General features: G+C 37.3%; 1 protein-coding gene and 1 long non-coding RNA gene across 3 annotated transcripts; both read left to right on the top strand.

Annotated features, from left to right (window-relative positions):
- The first annotated feature begins 740 nt into the window (after positions 1 to 740).
- LOC139122406 (uncharacterized) lies at positions 741 to 7,949 on the top strand. Of its 2 annotated transcripts, none has more exons than XR_011549447.1 (5): positions 741 to 798; positions 2,032 to 2,134; positions 6,084 to 6,322; positions 7,019 to 7,304; positions 7,853 to 7,949. It is a non-coding gene; the product is annotated as an uncharacterized lncRNA (long non-coding RNA). The 2 variants fall into 2 exon arrangements; XR_011549448.1 differs by lacking the exon at positions 741 to 798 and adding an exon at positions 1,336 to 1,538.
- A 117-nt stretch (positions 7,950 to 8,066) lies between these two features.
- LOC139122350 (sodium-dependent glucose transporter 1-like) lies at positions 8,067 to 8,999 on the top strand. Its single transcript, XM_070687745.1, has one exon. The coding sequence runs from the start codon at positions 8,067 to 8,069 to the stop codon at positions 8,997 to 8,999; it is 933 nt and encodes a 310-aa protein (XP_070543846.1).
- Positions 9,000 to 20,323: the final 11,324 nt, after the last annotated feature.

The following is a 20,323-nucleotide window of genomic DNA, read 5'->3' as shown; positions in this document are numbered from 1 at the left end:
AAGCTAGTAAATCATGGAAAAACCATTAGTAACACAAAAAGTCTGTTTTGTCCCTTGAGACGTAATTCAAATTGAGTTCCTAAATCCTTGTAGACTGTCTGTAAGCTTGCAAATCACGCGCGTTACGCGAGTTCATCCCGCAGTGGGTCTAAGGTTTAATGAGCATTTGTATGTATGATTAAAGATAAGCAGTAAATTATGTTCTGCGTCCACGTGGAATTAGGCTCAATATTCAAACTGATAACATCAAAACTGAATGAATGTATGAGTCTCACAGAGCGATCGATCATGAGATATTGAAAAGGTGAGATAGTAAAATGACAAAGCCTTTTCATACTTTTTTAATAATCCAAAGAATATATATTATTCTTCAAAAGATACATTTGAAACATTTAGAAAAACACAATGAAAACAGCAAAAATATTGAGAATCTGGCTGGATTAGTCAGCTCAATACTCATTACTCTTTTTCTCTGACAGATTTGCGGAGTTGGAAGTCGGTGAATGGCATCGGTGACCTATGTGTCTGCTTTGCTCAAGCTAAGCATTTGTCATTTTTTCTTAATTGTCAAAAATGTCCTTGTCAGATAAGCGTGACGTCATGCTTTACGTGAGGATTCTTTTCTCCCTCTTTATCGCGCTGTATTCAATGGGGGCCAAGTGATGGGTATTACAGCTTGGTTGGAAAAACAGTTAATTAGACTTATATAGAGCTCACTCAGAATCATATTTCATTTGTGACCTAATACCGTCAGCGCACATGGAGAGCCGAGTGATATTCCAAACGCTGTACGTCCATGTAAGTATAATTTCTTTTCGCGCCAGATTGGCTAACCAAGGTTTCAGTGTGGCAACTGTCATCATATACATGTACAAGCTCGGTGTCTTATGATAGGATGAAAGAAGACGGTGTAAATTTGGATTTAAAATTCACTTTTAAACAGTCTAGGCACAGCGAGATATGAACTATACAGTCAGCCGGAGTCAAGAATTGAAACAACTTTTCAGCGCCAGTTTTCACTGCGAGTCGTTAAAACAAGTGATGTTTTCCCGCAAACATTAAAGTTCGCTCCGACCGTGTTCATGACAGATATATAGAAACAGATTAAAGCAAAGAATCCTGCGTTTAAGTATTTGAATCCTGTGTTTATCACCAAGCTTAGTCCTGCTGATCGTTCAAGGAGACAGTGAGGCTTTAGGGCTGTTCATCGAAATGGGGTCATCACTCAACTGTGACCTGCTTCGCATCGATGCTTTCGCCTCCCCATATTTGACAAATACAAACTATCTTCGCTGTGCAAAATATATGTTGACACTGTTCCGCATATTTCAAGAATTACTAGATTATTGTATGCATTAGTCAACGCGTAAGAACGTAGAGATTTCCTTGCTGCGGCCTCTTACTCGTCAACAAAACACGAAGCTGCGCACTATAATTGATAGACAGCACTGCTCTCAACGCTCACCAGTCATCATTAGCTTTTAGTCGTCACGCTATTCCGAAGTTGGTAGAGTATTCCGTGTTGTCATATCACTTTCGTACGTGTTTTTACAGTTACACTGGCCATTGCAGGCAATTATTTCACTTCATTGACGCACCGTGTTCTGGGATTGAGAAACCCGACCATTAGTCGAGTAATATAAGGGCGTGTGCTTATCAATCAGTTCGAGGAGAGTGACCTACTTGTGCGTGTTTTTAACTGGAAGATAGAGGTGTTACGTAGCAGAGACACCGCGTTTTCAACTTCAACATGACCAAAGGAAAAGAAGAAGATGTTTCTTCTTTCTGGTAGAAAAATTTATGAAAGTACTCTCAAATATAACAGATATTTATCCTATTGAAGGACTGGTAGAATCGTTGGTACTTTCATTTTTGTTTGACGACCCAAATTACGGCAACAATAGAACCATTTTTTTGCATAAAAATCTGGACAGTTAGTGTAGTGATACTAATCTTGAAACAACATTTATTGACGTCGTCTACATGGTGATACCAACAGAGTTGTTATTAAGACTAGTTTCTTTTCCACAGATATTGACCTTCGTTAAACGAAGCTTCAGAGGAAACCCGAAGCCTTGCAGAACATAGCTTGCCTAGATTCACGTGTCGGCGTCCGATACAATGCAGTTGCAAGGTAATTGGGAATTTTATTATGTAATTTTCACGTTCTGTTAATAGTACCTTTTCCGAGGGCACACAATACAAATTACTAGATATAGGATTCGCAAACTGATGTCTGTTGACGCTTGCCAGATCATGTGGAATGATTGAGATAAATAAAACATCGAACACTTGATTTAATCTTCCAATGATCGCCTTTCTCCCTCTTCTAAAGCATCATTTTTTTCTCATTGGTGGCGTTTTGTAGGTAACGGGTACACATACACGTGTTAGTGGGCAGGCTTCCATGCATACAAAGGTCTATGTGTGTTTTTGGTCTAAGACTGCTTAGAACGGACTCCTGGAGACATTTAAATCACAAGTTTCTAATGAGAATCTGTTGCCAATAACGCATCCTCAAAAATATGTTGATATTCTGGAGTTTTTCACTTGTTGTACATTAATGGCATTGGTCAAATCTTCAAACGTTGAAAGTTGAATTGCTTTATACATGGTTCAATTTTAATTTTGGAAATATATCCTATGAAATGTTTAAGTGCTGTGACCTAAAAGATCCATCTGGTTCTGTGACCTTCGACTCTCTTCATTTTAGTCGTCGATCAGTACATCGCTGAAATAAATCGACCATATGACGAATGTACAAGTGAATGACGACCATAGCTCAACACATAGTTTAGTAATTGAGCGTGCACATGAAATTTTACTGTGTGCAAACAATACTTGAAATCATACTGAAAACACGGTAGGTTTTTGTGTTGCCCGCCTAATGACAACACACTTGGCTACAAAGTGTAAGGAAACTGATAGCGTTTAAAAAAAGTAGCGTTAGTAGGCGCTACAAGTTGATATAGTATCCATAACAATAACTAGCATTGATAATTATCGAAAACTTCGAAGCAAAATAGCAGAAGCGAATAGAAAGGTGAAACAGACACATCTTATTCTAAACCTTAGATGTGACGCTTTATCATAATTTTCTCTTTGCTGTGCTTGCCGTTTTAGTGCATTTTATGTTCAGCGTTTTGTTGTAAATTTTCTCTGTATTTTTTGCTAATTTATTGTTCCTTTTAGAAGTAATCCTGTTCCAGAGCAATGCATTTAAGAAGCAGTATAAATAAAATAAAAAATAACGTGAATATAAAAAAGACTTTTTCTGAATCGTAAGTCTGTAGTAAGAGTAAAACCCGTCCCTGTGCAAACATCATTAATCATTCAATTTTCTATAAAAGATAAATTTTGAAGCCAACATTTACAGGTCAAATTGTATTAAATAGTCAGATGTCTACCGAACACATTGCTGTTAGATTTCCCAGAAATGTCCATGATAGACATGCTTCCTCTGGATATGAAACAAATTAGTTATGCAAATTGGCTGATGTTATTCCTTGCCATAATTAATGATCGTATTAAATAGACCTGTCAACTTGAATTACAGTGATCCATGCCAGTGCTCGATGGTAAAGCAGAGCGTAATATATATATATATATATATATAATATATATATATATATATATATATTTGTCTATTTGACTGTTTGTTGACAGTAGATTCTCACCTTAGCGACGCTAAGAAAACCTAAATATATAGAAACATATAAAAAGAGAAAGAAATCTGGCAATGCCTAAAATGTCGCATGCACATTCAATTGAATGCGAGTTTTAAATATGAACAAATGATATTTATGTATAATCCACGCAGGAGGAAATTGCTTTGTATTGTGCACCTCGTTCCCATGGCAACGGGAGAACCGCAGAGGTGATTTATTTGAACTTTGATAAAAGCGCACCATGAGAAAGTAGTAGGATATGTCGCTCGTTGGGATTGAATAAAGATAGCTATCAAAGGAACGCCCTTGAATGGCATATTTTGACGAGATGTCGTCTGTGAAATATTTTCTATTGCCTGAATCATTTTATCATTCATACTATTAGTCAAGGCAAGATCTTTACATATTTTCTCTATGTCTGAGTAAAAATGATACGAAAACATCGTCGTTTTTACTTTTTGTGTTCGCAAAACACGATATTTTCCTGCTTGTATAAAATTGAGCTGTTCTCCTATTTTAAATCACAGCTAGAGAGGAGTTCATTAAGAGCCAGTAACTGTAGCCTTTGGTGATTTGCATTAATATTTATTTTCTATGTCATGTACAGTTTCTTGTGCTACTCGCAAAAGCATTTTGAAATAAACAGTGCTCAGCCTGTCAACTCAGCCTGTGCATGTGAAAACTGCACTGTGTCATTCTTGATGAGTGAATTCTTGTCCGGGACAGAATTCAAATGTTAGCAATAACTATTCATTTTACATATATGCACTGTGTTGACAAGCTGGACAGTTAATGTTTCGACATTTGGGAGTGAACAAGAAATTGCAATTGACATACAAAAAGTAGTGGAAAAACCATCAAAGTTACCAATATTTGCCCTTTTATCTATGAAATACAGATGTATCTATGATGCAAGAAATATGATACGCCATATCTAAACGGTAATCGAACGTCGAGATAACGTATCTATCTGAGCATGCGTAGTATTCACAGGCACTTAAATTATTGTAAGTCAAGGACAAGGGGAAATAACGATTTGTTCTCAAGAATTCTCCTTCGCTCAAATGTGTTGTACGGAAACAACCAACACTTCGAAGTGATCTTTAGCGAGGATTTTATAGTCAGAACAAATATCAATATCAAAAATTGAAGCGTTTACGTCTTTTCTAAGTATAGAACTTTACTGTTTGACCGAATGAACCACGATGATCGCGAAATCAGTTAAACGTTGCTTTAATCGCGTCTTTGAATGTGTTTATAGGCTTTCATAAAACAACTAAAGAGTGGAATAATCGTTTTTTCTTTTTTCCACTCTCAGAATATCTTTAATTGAAAAATTCAACCACTCATATCTCGACAAACAATCTTCACGAGAAGCTGGTATTTTGGCAGACATATATAGCAGTAATTTTACGAGGAATCGATGTGAACCTAAACGAAAATAATGAATTGGTGCACACATCTTAAAAATTTTTTCATCATCGCCCAGGGTTGGTTATATGGTGATATTCCCGTCATCCTTTGCTAAAGGGCTAGTAATGCCAACTTTGATTTTTTCACTGTTTTGTTATTAATGTCAACCATAATTTCCAGTTCTTCTCGCAACCGCACATTGAGATACACAGTATTCAGTTGTCAACTCAGCCAGCCTGCACTTCTGTAAACTGCATTAATATTGTTGAAAAGTGTATTCTAATTGTCAAGACTAGAATTCAAATGTAAACTATAGCGCATTTTACATACATACATACATACATACATACATACATACATACATACATACATACATACATACATACATACATACATACATACATACATACATACAATACTACTACATACATACATACATACATACATACATGCAGAGAGAGAGAGAGAGAGAGAGAGAGAGAGAGAGAGAGAGAGAGAGAGAGAGAGAGAGAGAGAGAGAGAGAGAGATGCTTTGGTGACAGGCTAAATAGTGAATGTTTCAACATTCTTTTGAGAGCAGAGTAAGAACTTGCAATTTGCAAACAAAATGAAAATACTGAATTAAAAATATCAGAAAGTTATTAGCATTACTGGCACTTTAAATTTCACCTATATCTTGGTTCTTTTGTTAACTATTGACTCCCTGACACTTCTGCCTTTGTTTGCGATACTGCGCAATGTAATGGACACCAACATACCAAGAGTACGCTTCTGAGTGCCTCTCCCTTTCACTATAACTAACTGCATAAACTCAGCTATTCTGTTTATTGAGAAGGGTAATGAGCGCGTCGGAACTGAATTTAGCAAACTTTGCTCAAGTACGTCCCGTTGCGTAGATAACGTGTTCATAATACGGTGCGAATGATGGATACAGAGTATGCTGTCACCAATGTTAACCTTGAACTGCCGAAGTGGTTACATGGTTTCATTAATTTGTTTCAGCACCGGGCGCTGCCAGGATTAGATTCCATCGAAGACCCTCGCCTTCAGTGGAATACTACGAATGCCAATCGATTAGCGGGGTCGAAGGTGACATCCATATCACTTCAAAACCCTCCCAGGTGGAACTTTTGACTGGTAATGTTCTAGAGGCAAGAAAAGAGAGAGACGATGACGCCACAGGATCGTTCTTTTACAGAATAACGAAGACTTTTATGCTTTATTTTGCCTTTTTCAGTTTGGTGAGTACAACTGTGCATTGATGTGTAAGGTATACTTGGCGCCTGGAAACAGAATGTCGCAAACTTTTGCTCAAACTCGTCTCAACAAACCTTCAAATCATCATCTTCCAAAACAAAAAATATAAATAAAGGCTCTGCGTATAAATTTAGATTATTCTATAAGAGAAAGAGATCATCCAAAATTTACTGATATTTTGAATTCATTATCACACTCGGCTGCACCCCATCATGACCCGTTAAAATTTGCTTTTCCTTCGTCGTGTATCCCTCTGTATTAATTTTTCTTACTTAGTCATTCAAATAGAAAAGAAAAGTACAACCTAAGAAAGTCAATGAATTCTGGATCGAAAATTTACATATGACGTAGGGAAATTCCATGATTGCAACACACTAAATTCTTTCATAAACATTTAAGGTCTTCATTAGCGATGGTCCAATGACTTACAAGTGTTACATGTCGACTATGGTGCGATGATGATGATGAAGATGATGATGGTGGTGGTGGTGGTGATGATGATGATGATGATGATGATGATGATGCTGATGATGAGTTATTATTGATAACTATTTATTAATTTCGATAACTCCTTTGGTTTTGAAAAAAAAATCTTTTCATGGTCTCCCTCTTCCGACTATTATGCAAAGTTTCAAAGTCCTTTTAACGTTAGGTTTTTTTGGTCGTATTGTTCTTGATAGGGGTCGTGTAATGCTGTCGTCGGACCCAGTTTGCCGGATTTCCAGAGCCAGGTCAGAGAATCTCTGCAAAAGACGAGTTTTGTGTTCACCGCACGAAGTGCTGGGTATCTAATAGGTTCCGTCGTTGGTGGTGCCTGTTTCGATCGGTACGAAAACCAGCTGCTGCTTGCCCTGTGCTCACTCGGCGCGGCTATATTTGGTGTTCTCGTCGCGTTCAGTAACACATTCGCTTTGTTGATTAGCATCATAGCAATATGGGGATTCTTTTCCGGATTTCAAGAGACAGGTAATGACCCTTTACATCAAAATGTGAATAACTTAAATTTCTCTTCATCCGTAAAATGTGAAACAATTCATAAACATAAAATATAATACTTCATGATGTAGCTTTAGTAGTAGCTCAGTGTTTAGAATATTTTTTAGGCAGGTGTGTACTATGAAGAAATTTAATATGCAAAGCAACGTCGGACACTCTCGTCATGATTAATGCTGGTCAAGGTACACCCTCATACAATTTAGAAGGTGAATCATCATTATATTTTTAAAAAGTCCTGAGTTGTTTCAGAGATCAATTTGCAAATTGCAAAATGTAAAATCATATGCAGTAGACGACCTTCTACACCGTTCTACGCTTAGTCTAGTAGCTGAGGCGAGGAGACACTTCGGTGCAAGATATTCCTGCCTATGTTTTCCTCATAGCCTGGGAGACAAAATGCTTGAATACGAAAGTTGCAGGTTTGAAGTTGAATATGTAGTAGCGATTGATTTTTTGATAATTTCACGTATGTTTTAACTCTCTCTCTCTCTCTCTCTCTCTCTCTCTCTCTCTCTCAGGCATAAACTTTGCCTGCGTTAAAATATGGAAGGACTCAGGGCCATGGATACAAGGACTAAATTTCTTCTACGCCGTTGGGGGCACCGTAGCACCTTTAATCGCAGGCCCGTTCCTCACGTCATCAATTCTGTTAACAGCACCAGTGCGCCCCCACTGTCATCTTCGCAGAGCGCATTTGAAAAAGCAAATTCAAGTTTTGGGACAAGCAACAAAATGCACTATGTGACAAATGACAGTTACCGGTCGGAAAATGGAAGTTATTATGAAAGTTTACTGTCTTCGATAGATCCTACCTTGCAAGTAATTACAGGTGAAAAGGACGAGTCGTCTTTGACTCAAATTAAATTTGATGAGGCAAACTATGAACTCGGAAGGCTATGGATTCCATACAGTATAATAGCTGCCTTCAACTTGACAGTAGCTGTGTCTTTTTTCTGGTTATTTGCCAGGGGAAGTCGTCGGATCGCTATCCCGAAAAGGAGACCATATCCAACGGCCTTGAACCAGACAGAGACCGTTAAAAACAACAGATTATTTCGAATAGTCATATTAGTGCTCATGTTCTTTTTCTACTTCGCGTACATTGGAAACGAGATTGTGTACAGCGGGTTTATATACACATTTGCAATCAGGTCGGATCTTGGCTTTACTACGAAATCGGCCAGTTACCTAAATTCGGCTTTCTGGGGTGGTTTCGCTGTTGTGTGTGCCTTGGGAATTCCTAGTTCGATTTTTCTGAGTGCGAAGACGATGCTGATCATAGATCTCTCAGGGATTTGCATCTCAAGTATCCTTCTTGCGGCTTTCGGAGATAAGAACAAGGCCGGTTTATGGGGCGCCACCATCTTGCTCGGCGCCTCGATGGCAACTCTGTTTCCAACAGGGATAACCTGGTCCGAACGCTACATCAAGCTCAACGGGAAAGCGATGGGCGTACTTGTCATGGCTGCCGCCGCTGCAGAAATGATTCTACCGTGGGTGGTCGGGTTGTTGTTCTCGATCTATGGAATAATGATGCTGATGTACGAGACGTTCATCTTGTCTGTCTGCACAATAATTGTATACATCGTCATGCAGACTATCGCATCACGCCATGGTGAAAGACGAAATTCACTTGAAAATCGGGACAGTGGCGCCAAAACGTGAAACGGAAATCTAATCTAGAAATTTAATTCCAGGCATAATTGAACTTGGAGGGACACGGGCGCCATCATCTGGAACGAAGTAGCTGTTGATTATACATTATAGTCTTTGTTACCCATGACGAACTGGAATGAAATCTTCGTCGGATTTCAAATGTCTATTCCACCACTTCTTTTAGGACCTTGCTTGTGAACATATCTATTACTGAAGCAGGCATGAAGAAATATGTTTTTGGCGACAGGGTTGCCTTCTTTTTCGACGTTTTATACTTTTCAGAGACATTTTCACAAAATTTGTAATATGTACCAACAACATCACCTGATTAAAGTAGAGTTGTGATGATTGGCCGCGTCTTTCAGGTATTTCAAAACAATCTTGGTGTTTGTCTTACCATATGTACTACATTTGCCCTCCCCCAAAGCCACAGGTCACGGGTGATTAGTTTGTGCAAAGTATAACGCAGCTTATAAAGGTAATTCACTTCAGAGTGAATACCTTGAGAAGAGTGGCCAACTCTGGCTGTATCCTTTTGAGACGTATTGAAGTAGAATGCGCCTCGAGGACAGATATTTGGACTCTTAAATGTTTACAATTCTTTTCTAATGTACCTCTTTTTGGGGCTCATTTTAAAGCTCTTGGAGAAAGAAAAATTTTGGCGGTCTTAATTTTTCGAAAATCTAAAGTTTTTTCTTCTCGGTGGAGTTAACACAGGGGTGATGGCCATTTTGAATGTAAAATATCGGTAAAATATATGAAATTTGTTTCGGTAGTATCAAGCTTTACACAGTGACCCCTGGTTTTATTCTTGATCTGGTAAGAGCACGATTGAAAGTTTCATTGAGGAAAGTTTGAGCAAAAGTTTAAGTAATTCACTTCCGAGGCGTATACAACCTGGATGACATGAACACTGTCTTGCCTATGTTGATCTTCCACTGTTGTCATAGAGCTAACTTTTGATTGCTGTTTTAATTGTCAGGAATTTTTACATTCCATCACGACGTTTTGGCTATTTGCTACTATTTGGACGACTGTGGTCGTGAGAGGGCGCTGCAATGCTAGAACAGCTTCTGTGACTCATTAACAACTGGCCTTGGTACCCTCATGGGTAAAACAAAACAAACAATCAAAATAATGATTATTTTAATCTCAGATTCTGAGCTTACAGTGAATACAGGCAACTGTATATATGAAATACTAAACACCCCGACAGTTTTCATTGGACATGTGCTTGAATTAATTTCTGTCGGGTGCAAGTGAATCGAAGAATTTACAATAAGATCTTCGAAAAGATGAATATAGTTTTTTTTCCACCAGTGAAGAACATCATTCGACTTTTTTTCTGCAACAACTCAGAGATGTCAATATTGTGTAATGGGAATTGGAGGTCGATTATTTGCGTATGCGTGGTGTAAATACTTTATTAGAGTTTAATATAGAAGTCAACGTACAGAAACAAAGTTGGAGTAATTTACTACTATGCTGAAGCGTACGTCGTCGAACTTTGTCACAATCAAAAGGTATATTCTATAGGTTTGTTCAATCGTTCTCATTTATGAAGCAATTTATGGTCAGTAAACCAAAGGCGTTAGTTGTACTCAAGATGTTTTGAAATTCCATAATTGTCGATAACTTCGAAATCTTTCTAAAAATGTAATAAAGGTATGTAAAGATATTACATCCACTCTTTTTTATTTCATGAAGACATAGCGGAGTAATACCTTATCACATCACTCCCAGCGGCTACAAGTATATCCACCGGCCCGAATTGTTATGCTTTTTCCAAAACCTAGGAATTAGCGGGCTGATTGCATAGGTAATTGAAGAATAGCCGTGGATGGTTACATTAATAAGTCATATAGTCACCGGGGAGAAATCGTTGTCTCTGTTGCCAACTATATGAAATCTTATCTCATGAGACACCCGGAGAATACATTTTCTGGATTCGTCGTGATGAGAAATATCCACCAAGTTCATACACTGAAGATGATTTAAATTCCCCTAAAGGAAAACTTTACAACGCGCCTTTTACTGTTCTTTTCACCAAGATATCGCGAAGATACTTAAAGTGGCACTCCCACTTGGTAACATTTTTAAAGCACATTTTTTTAATCGCAACGGTCGAAATTTGACGTTGCGACTGCGCGCGGATCGCGAAATATGATAAAAACATGTCTTCAAAAAAGTAAAAGTTTGAATTCCGGTGGCCCACCTAAATTCAGCTTCCGAACATCGAACGTTCGGCACTGGGGCCATTGTCAACTAAGCTATGGAGTACGAGTCTACACTGACGCTGCTGTACGCCACAGTACCACTTGCGTCGGTGATCGGTCACGCCCCTTGGGAGAAAGCTGAGTCTTACTGACTAGGCGTAAAAACGAAAAACAATTTTTGCTTATTCCACCAGAATTCGCACAGGTGATTTGCACAGTTACGTGCGGTCGATACATAGCGGCTGCCGCGTGGTATGCATAGACGCATACCACGCGCGCGGCGTACTGTGTAGCAGACGACAAAATGTAGCCATCGCATATCAGAGGCGGCTAATATTTGACACCTTAAAAACTTATGTTTATGTGGTATTGGTTAAAAATATATACAACCGATTTAGAATAATGAAAACGACAAAAACTAAGAAGTTTTAAAAAACTTACCTGAGGTAAAGGCATAATGCTGTATAAAGTCTTTGAAGTTGCTGTGGGAAGTAAATTAATTGCGTCGTTAGAACTTATTGTAGGTTCCTAGAATATCGTCAATCAGCATAACAACAAACCTTCGGGGGATTTCGGGTCAAAATCAGAAACGATCGTAAAACTTCGGGATGTGAAAAATACGCTCGGGAGATGACATGTTTTTATCGATATCTCGCGATCCGTGCGCAGTGGCCACGTCAAATATCGGCCGTTGGCATTAAAAATGTGTTTTAAAAATGTTACGAAGTGGGAGTGCCTCTTTAAAAGAAAAGCAATTAAATCAACATTGGTAATATTTTGTTATACAAGGTCAAAAGCCTGAAAGTAATTACACCTAAACCATGATCGCTATACATTGCAAAATATTTGCTCTATACGTACTTGCATTATAATCATTGAGTATTTAGACCCGAGATCACTTAAATTGTAACCACATGCAGACTTTATGTTACACTGTGCCTTATAAAATGTTCACCAACGTCGATTTTTATCCTCGTCGCTGTTCTCCTCAGTGCGTTTGCGTTATTTGGACGAAAATGGTTGTTGGTTAAACTGCTGAAGACGTTGTTAAATGGTGTACCATGACGTTGTATTGAAAAGCTACTTTTGATGTATCGCTGCATTTTTAACCGAAAAAATGTAACACAAAGACAGGCGAAAAAACCATAATATTTCAGTCAATGCAAAAACAATGCTGAGACGGAAAAGGTGATTTGACCATTTTCTTATACTAACCCAACCGTTTGGAGCTCCTCATTAACTCAAGTCGTTTTCAAGAAATTACTGAAAGGATACAACAGCAATAATAAGACAATGTTATGTACATGTTGACGTTATTTTGACGATGTATACTTGAACCAAACTCAATACGTATACATCTATCTGACTAAGATCTCAATCTCACAGTGGACATAAAACTTGATATTGTATGAATTGATAGGTTTGGTTAAGCTTTAAAAAAAACGTTTCATACGGGATCGGGGCCTTTTTTCAATCGTCCAAGGAACGCCTGGTTTGAATTATAAGTCTGACCAGTCCATTGAGGATATTTCGAATTCACATTAATCCTTTCAGTACTGTAGTTTTTCCCATCAAAATTTTAGTGCATCATTTTACCAATTTTTATGAATTTTTTCTGTATTTGTTTTGATAATTTTTGACAAAATGGACATCATATTTCATTGGTTACAGTTTTTAATCAAAATTTTGGCAAATATCTGACAAAATATGACTGGGATATATTTTGCAAGGACGACAAAAATTGACTTTAACGCTTAAATGGTTAATAGCCATAGTATTATGAATTTTGACCAAGGTTTTCGGATTATGGATTGGTATGATTGCGATTATTTTATTGCTTACAAACATGGAAAAAATTAACAGTAAAGTAACATGTCCATGGATGTTTCTGTTTGAAGTATTCTTTCATGCATTAATGTTTAGAAGTGCAATATAAACAGTACGTATACCCTTCAGCTCTAAATTTTGAGAGCAACGTTTCGGCCGAAAGACTCTTGCACTTTTACTTCATGCTTGAGACACTCAAAAGACATTTGCATACCACTTGAAATCTTTTGTGGTCAAGTTATACGGTTTCGCAGAAACCTCAGTATATATCATGCTTATCTCGGAACTGACGCAAATGTTATACATGCGTACCGGAATTCTGTTCCTGTACATGTCATTTTGTCGACTTCTGAATATTTGCCTGGAATATAGTTTATAATTTTTGGGAATTTATAATTATGCATGGCATAAATAAATGCCCTTACCATCATATCCTTGAAGCAGAAGTTTAAGCGTTGGATAGGGTAAGGTAAAGCGAAAATATCATGTCAGCTGATGGTTAGTAATTTGGCTGCTGATCGACCTTGTTCGTTGGAAGATTCGGGCGTTTGAATCCGAGCTTTTGTGGCACCATGCCGTCACCGTGAGGAAAGAAGAGACATACCACGTCATAGCTTTGTATCTTCGAAGATAAAAACCGCCTTTAGGCTTTGTCCCTTTCCAGATAAAAACTACCTTTAATTCAAGCCGCTGGTTTTTGCCGTTTTCCGAATCTCAATTACTATTGAGAGCTAAAAACGCGGAAACACACGCAAGTAAGTCATTACCAAGTAGGAATACTCCAATGCTGTATTTATGTCATGCAGAGAATTATTCTCACCTCTGTTGAGCTGCTGGGTACTTTGTGGTAACGACTTTCCCCGCCGACAATACGTATACCAACACTAGAATCTTCGTTTTGAGGATGACGTGTTTTATGCATACACGCAAGCACACGAGATCAAACACATTTCTCTCAATTAAAGACCATTAACCACTGGAGACGACTTTTAGACCACGAGTGGCAATGTAGCACAGCAGGGTTGAGCTATTTCTGAAAAAAGGACTGGCGTGTGATGAAGTACATCTCATTCTAAGTTTCAGGTTTCCATGGAGAACTTTTCATGACACTAAGAAAAGACTTTCTGCATATTGTGTTAGATGTGAATCTGACGGTGAAACAGGAGCAAAAACGTTTTATCAATCATGTGACAGCTTGAGGCGTTGGTCATATGCTGTTTGGTGAAACTGACAACGCGTTTACCTCTGCAAAAATATTTTACTGGAATGCCAGTCTAAGATTACATGAGCTGCACAAGCTGCCATATATCACAAATTTCTTTAAGTACTAGATGTGTAAAACTTAAGTAACAGATATCATTATTATTATTTCTTTGTTATTGATGTAATAACCGTCTGCTTTTAGCATCAAGTACTATAATTTCCCACGACAATATATATATATATATATATATATATATATATATATATATATATATATATATATATGTATATATATATATATATATATATACTTTAATATTATAATTACTTTGCACTTGAAGTAATATATGTCGTTATATATACATATATATATACATATATATATATATATAATTACTTTAATATTATAATTACTTTGCACTTGAAGTAATATATGTCGTTATATATACATTACATATATATATATATATATATATATATATATATATATATATATATATATATATATATACTTGTTTAGTTCAAGATCAGCTGGAGTAGAGTGCTCAATACTAGAGTAGAGCTAAATACACAACTGAGTTGATCAGAATAATCTAAAATATTACATTTCCACTACAAATTTGTTTCGTATAGGCTGCAGAGCCGCCTACACTCATCGGGTGGCTGTGATCGACTGAAACTTTGGGCGGGAACGATTTCTTTTGTTTTGTTTTTTGTGGCACCTGTTGTTGCAAAAGGTTGAATAATTAGTGACTGCACAGGAGAAATTTTCTCCTGTGTCTGCAGGTCGATACTAATTCGTTTCTATTGTTGAGGGAGCACATTTCTGGATATCTGAGGAGTATGAATTTCTCGTGGAGGCACAGATTGCATTTTTTTGTGACGTTGGAGTATGGATTGCATTGCTTTATTATTTTCCAGTCAATCCTGTATTCTGTCTTTGCATCTTTCAGTGACCAGATGTGCTTGCTCAGTTCGGTGCTGTTTCTGTATTTTGTGTTGCGGAATGATAGCATGTGGTTATTATATCTTGTTTTGAATGGAGTCTCCGTCAGGCCGATGTATGTTGCGTGTTATTGTTGTCTTCTCTGGTGACCGTTGCTTGGTAAACCGCGCCCTCGGTGGGGCATTTTCCTGGCAATGGGCATTTGCTCTTTTGTCTGCAGTTGCATTCTTTATTGGCGATGGTGGGGTTGTGTTCTTGTTTTCCATTTCCTTGGCAAGTACTGATTTGTTGTGTGAAGTGATAATACTTTGCATGTTCGGCATACAGCTGTAGCTTAGTTTGAGTGTATTCCTGTTGAATATCTTCCTGAGTGGATGATCGTGGCGGAAACATTTGTCGATTAAATGTAGAAATTTGCGCCCGATGTTGGTGTTGACGCTATTGTCAAACGGTGGGTTGAACCATATGATGTTTCGTGTTCTTGTGCGTTTTTCCTGTTGTTGTACGGGTTTGAAAGTGAGTTGGTGGTCGTAGCCGCTCTTTTTGAGTGCATCTTGGTATGGTGTGATGGCTGAATCGAATGTTTGTTTGTCTGATGATATGCTGGTCAATCGTTTGTTGATGGATTCTGGTATGTTGCGGATGATGGAGGGTGGGTGGTTGCTTCTGTGGTTGACGTATAGCGGGATGTTGTTTGGTTTGGTGAAAGGATTGAAAGTTTCAGTGCGTAGGTCGAAGGTCACCAAACATTCGATTCAGCCATCACACCATACAGAATACAGAAACAGCACCGAACTGAGCAAGCACATCTGGTCACTGAAAGATGCAAAGACAGAATACAGGATTGACTGGAAAATAATAAAGCAATGCAATCCATACTCCAACGTCACAAAAAAATGCAATCTGTGCCTCCACGAGAAATTCATACTCCTCAGATATCCAGAAATGTGCTCCCTCAACAATAGAAACGAATTAGTATCGACCTGCAGACACAGGAGAAAATTTCTCCTGTGCAGTCACTAATTATTCAACCTTTTGCAACAAACAGGTGCCAACAAAAACAAAACAAAAGAAATCGTTCCCGCCCAAAGTTTCAGTCGATCACAGCCACCCGATGAGTGTAGGCGGCTCTGCAGCCTATACGAAACAAATTTGTAGTGGAAAAATATATATACGAGGATCAAATCAGGCAAGTGATATATTCGCATCTTTTGAGGCTTGCATTGCTACAGTCAGTGAGCATGAGCATGGTCTTGGCTTTGGTTATCGATCTTTATAAAAGATCATAAAATTGATCTTCACTGTCTTGATGGATATCTCTGCAATTTGATTAATATTGGTTGTCATCCCCTCCAAATTCATAGTTAGCACTACTATATACGTTCTTTAGTCCGACTTTCATATTTTAAATGAGACCTCATACTGTAAGCATTTATCAAGCGACAGCAAAGGCTGATGGTGACTGTTTTAGAGCATTTTTGTTATAAACTAAATCCGCAGTGCCCTTCAGCCTTGATTAAAAACATGATTTATGGATTTTGATTTAGTTTTTACTCATAATCGAAAGATTGCATTTTTGTTTGAATATTATCCTCTCCCAAATTTGTACGGGTACATATCCATTTTCAATGAAAATTATGACATGGTGAAGAACACGCCAAGTACATAGACGGATGATTGCATAAACCGTCAGCCCAATTTATATCCGTTCCTTAAACGTATGAGTAGATTTCACTTTTATGGGAAGTATGACATTGTGGAGAATACGACCAAGCACCTAGACCAATAATTTAATATACCTCAACCCAATTTTCTATCTATTCCCTAGAAGTATGGGTAGATGTCATTTTCATGGGAGGTAAGACATGGTGGAGAATTTCTCAAAAACATACATATAATGTTAATTGAATGTATTCCCACATAGTGAGATGTCACGTAAACAGCCATTTTTATCTGGTTTCAGGTTTCATATCTACGGGGTGCTTAAGGAGACGGATCCGAGACATTTACCACTCAGTCGTGTAAGCTGTGAAACGTTAGAAGGACAGGAATTTCATCGATGTAATGGCATTCACAATGATATTTCAATTTTTTGAGCATTCTTCAGACATGTTTGACGCCAAATTGCAATCATGCTTTTCTATCTAGTGTAAGACATTAAATATTAACGCTGAACTATAAAATAAACATAAAAAATAGAGCATATCAAGGAAATCACTTTTGTCATGACAACGACGGGTGAACGTTGAAGTCTGCATGAAATTAAATCATCAAACAAAAATCATCAAACAACTGCTCGCATTACGAAGACTATAAATTTTACTAGAGAACTACGCACAAAATGCCTTATTGATATTTATCAGTGATTGGTTGGTTGTAAGCTCCTTAGCAATCAGGGAAGGAAGCTGTTACTTTCTTCCTTCAAAATTAAAAGGAAATGTTGGAGTAGGGAGAAAAGCGTTCTTTGAAATTACCCAAACCCTTTTATATGGTCAGCATACTTTGTGTAGAAAAATAATAAAGTTCAGGTATTCGCAAAAGAAAGTGGTTTATCACAAATTTTGTAAGCGATTCGCTTTCATTAATGAATTATGCGGGGATAATAGAAAGACAGTATCATTTTCAAGGTGTAGCATTTTATTTTTTGTACCATGAGTTGAACGCTAGAATCGTCATAAACGTTTATGATGTCTTCGATGTTCATTCTGCCTAGCGGAATAAGCAGGGAATACGCCCAAAACATTAAATTCTACATACTTCAATAATTGGAGTTTCCACTACTCTCACAGTGTCTAAAGGCAAAGTCTTGCTCTTACATTTACGTCGTTCTTATCATTTTTAGATGCAAATGCCTTCAAAACCGGGGCCGTCAATTAAAGATTTCAAGTGATATTGGCATAAAAGTGAAGGTTTCCGGTATTGTGACCTTTCAAATCTTCTCTATTCTCACAGAATAAAAAGAGTAAAAAACGAACAGATTAAGCAACATTAAGAATGCCAACGGTTGGCAAAATAATCGATGGTGATTGTGTAAGCAAAATAAAGTGTATTTATTTCTGAGACAGCGTTAAATATCATGCGCTATCATTTTTGTGTAAAAAAAATTACACTACCATTTCGTAAGAAAAGAATAGATGGATTTGAAACCGTGTCCAATATCAAGTTGTGTAATCTAAAATAAAGTGGAATGTTTATTTGATATTCTGTTGTCATGCGTTTCGCAATTGCGCTAAAAGAACTTAGAGAGCGTTCTAATCTTAATTAGAGTTTTTGGCTAAAATCAATATGAAACCACGGTCCTTTTTGAGGGACCGGGTATACACATAGTATTCGGCTTGATCCAATCCTCGTAACACCTCTATAACGTTTAGCCCTTGACACAACTTAATTCACCTAGTATTTGCCGAGTCATGCATATTTGCCCTGTAGAGAAAGGTTAATTAAATCGGCGTGAAGCTTTGGGTGAAATTGGATTTAGAGAACGTCTTAAAAACCTTTCAAAATTTTTATATCCTGGCGTTCCGTCGATGTATATTTAACAGTATCCCTGTGGCGTCATTCGATTTGGGGATAAGTGCAGCAATGTTCAAGTGAGTTGCAGGCTTCACGGCGCTAGGCGCTAACATATTCGTGTGCTGCGTGATTCAAGTGCGTTGCCATACAGCTAAAGGATGTGTGGATAAACTTTGACCACGATTGGAGCCCATCTATCCACTGACTTCGATGATCCGTCACTTACAATCCATCATTTACAATACTGTTAAACAGTTTGTTTCACCGGTACATTAACTTTATTCATTTTACATACTTTAACCTGATGTCACAGTGGTAAAGGGACTTTTCCACATAAGTCCGAAAACTTTTTTAACTTTAAAAAAATCGTAATTTGGAGACTTTCACAAGTAAAATGCCTAACTTTAAGTAAAATCCTAAACAATGTCACTTTTTCTGTTATATATTTCTTCTTCGGAAAAATGTTCGTTTGTCAAGATTTTCCCGGTGGAATGATTTAATTGCAATTATTTAGACAGAATTTGTGTGCCTTTCATTTCAACCAAAAATCAACTCATACGCATCCTTATATCACAATGATAATTTTTTTTAACAAATGTATTTTACGATGTTCAAATATGATACACGATTTGTTTCTTTAAATTGTATTTTTCTGTATACATCGTATCAAGATATTTCCTTTAACAGTTTAGATAGAAGGAAAATGTCTGACAAGGTCATGAATGTCTTTGCTATGCACCTATTATGATTTTTTTCATATCAAACGATGATTTTTCGATCAAAATGGCTTGAATTTTCATTCATTTTCTAATTTCCATCGATGTATGAGGACAAAAATTTAATTTCGGCACAAATGTGGTATTTCAAGAAATTTCATGGTTACGTATCTCTCATTGATAAACCGGGAAGATCAACTGCTCTTGATAGTTTATTTGGGGGAGTGAATGCGGTAAAAATTTCCTACAGGGACGATGCTGTGTTGGACATCCTTTTCGACAGGGTAAGGTCTGATGTAGTAGGACACGAAATATAATTTGAATAACTAATGTACCATTTTGTCAGTATCTTAGATTTAACAGAAATAGAGCATTTCCAAAGAAAGGTTCTGTTGCCTAAATCATAAGGAGAAAATCAGTTTTCTGCATGGAAAATATTGAAAAATGTCTAGTTTCCTAAAATTGAAAAACTGTTTTTGGAATGTTATACCTCTAATCTTGCGTATCTTAGCAACTTGTACCATTCATTTGCTGTATTCCTGCCCGATTCATTATCCAGAGTTTCGTCCTCTCAACCAATTCATAAAAGGAAGAAATTGCCACCAGCAAAGTTAACTGCAATGATAATTTTGTACCTTAACATTGCATTTTCGATACAAAAAAGTTGAGAAGAACAGTCGCAAACGATCATATCATGTAAAATTTTGCTCTTGAGACGACGCACCTCTTGAAATAATCGGAAGAATACATCTTTTGCATATGGCATTTTTCTTAGACTCTGAAACGTGATATCATGTTATTGATTAGGTTCATTTAAAGTGTATATTTCGAAAACAGTAAGATTCGTTCAGGACTACGTTCGCTTCACTACAAAATCAGGAATATTAAAAGATAAACAAAACATCATATTGT

Source organism: Ptychodera flava, chromosome 22, assembly GCF_041260155.1.
Source record: "Ptychodera flava strain L36383 chromosome 22, AS_Pfla_20210202, whole genome shotgun sequence".
Classification (NCBI taxonomy): Eukaryota; Metazoa; Hemichordata; class Enteropneusta; family Ptychoderidae; genus Ptychodera; species Ptychodera flava.
This window is presented reverse-complemented; position numbering and strand designations above follow the sequence as displayed.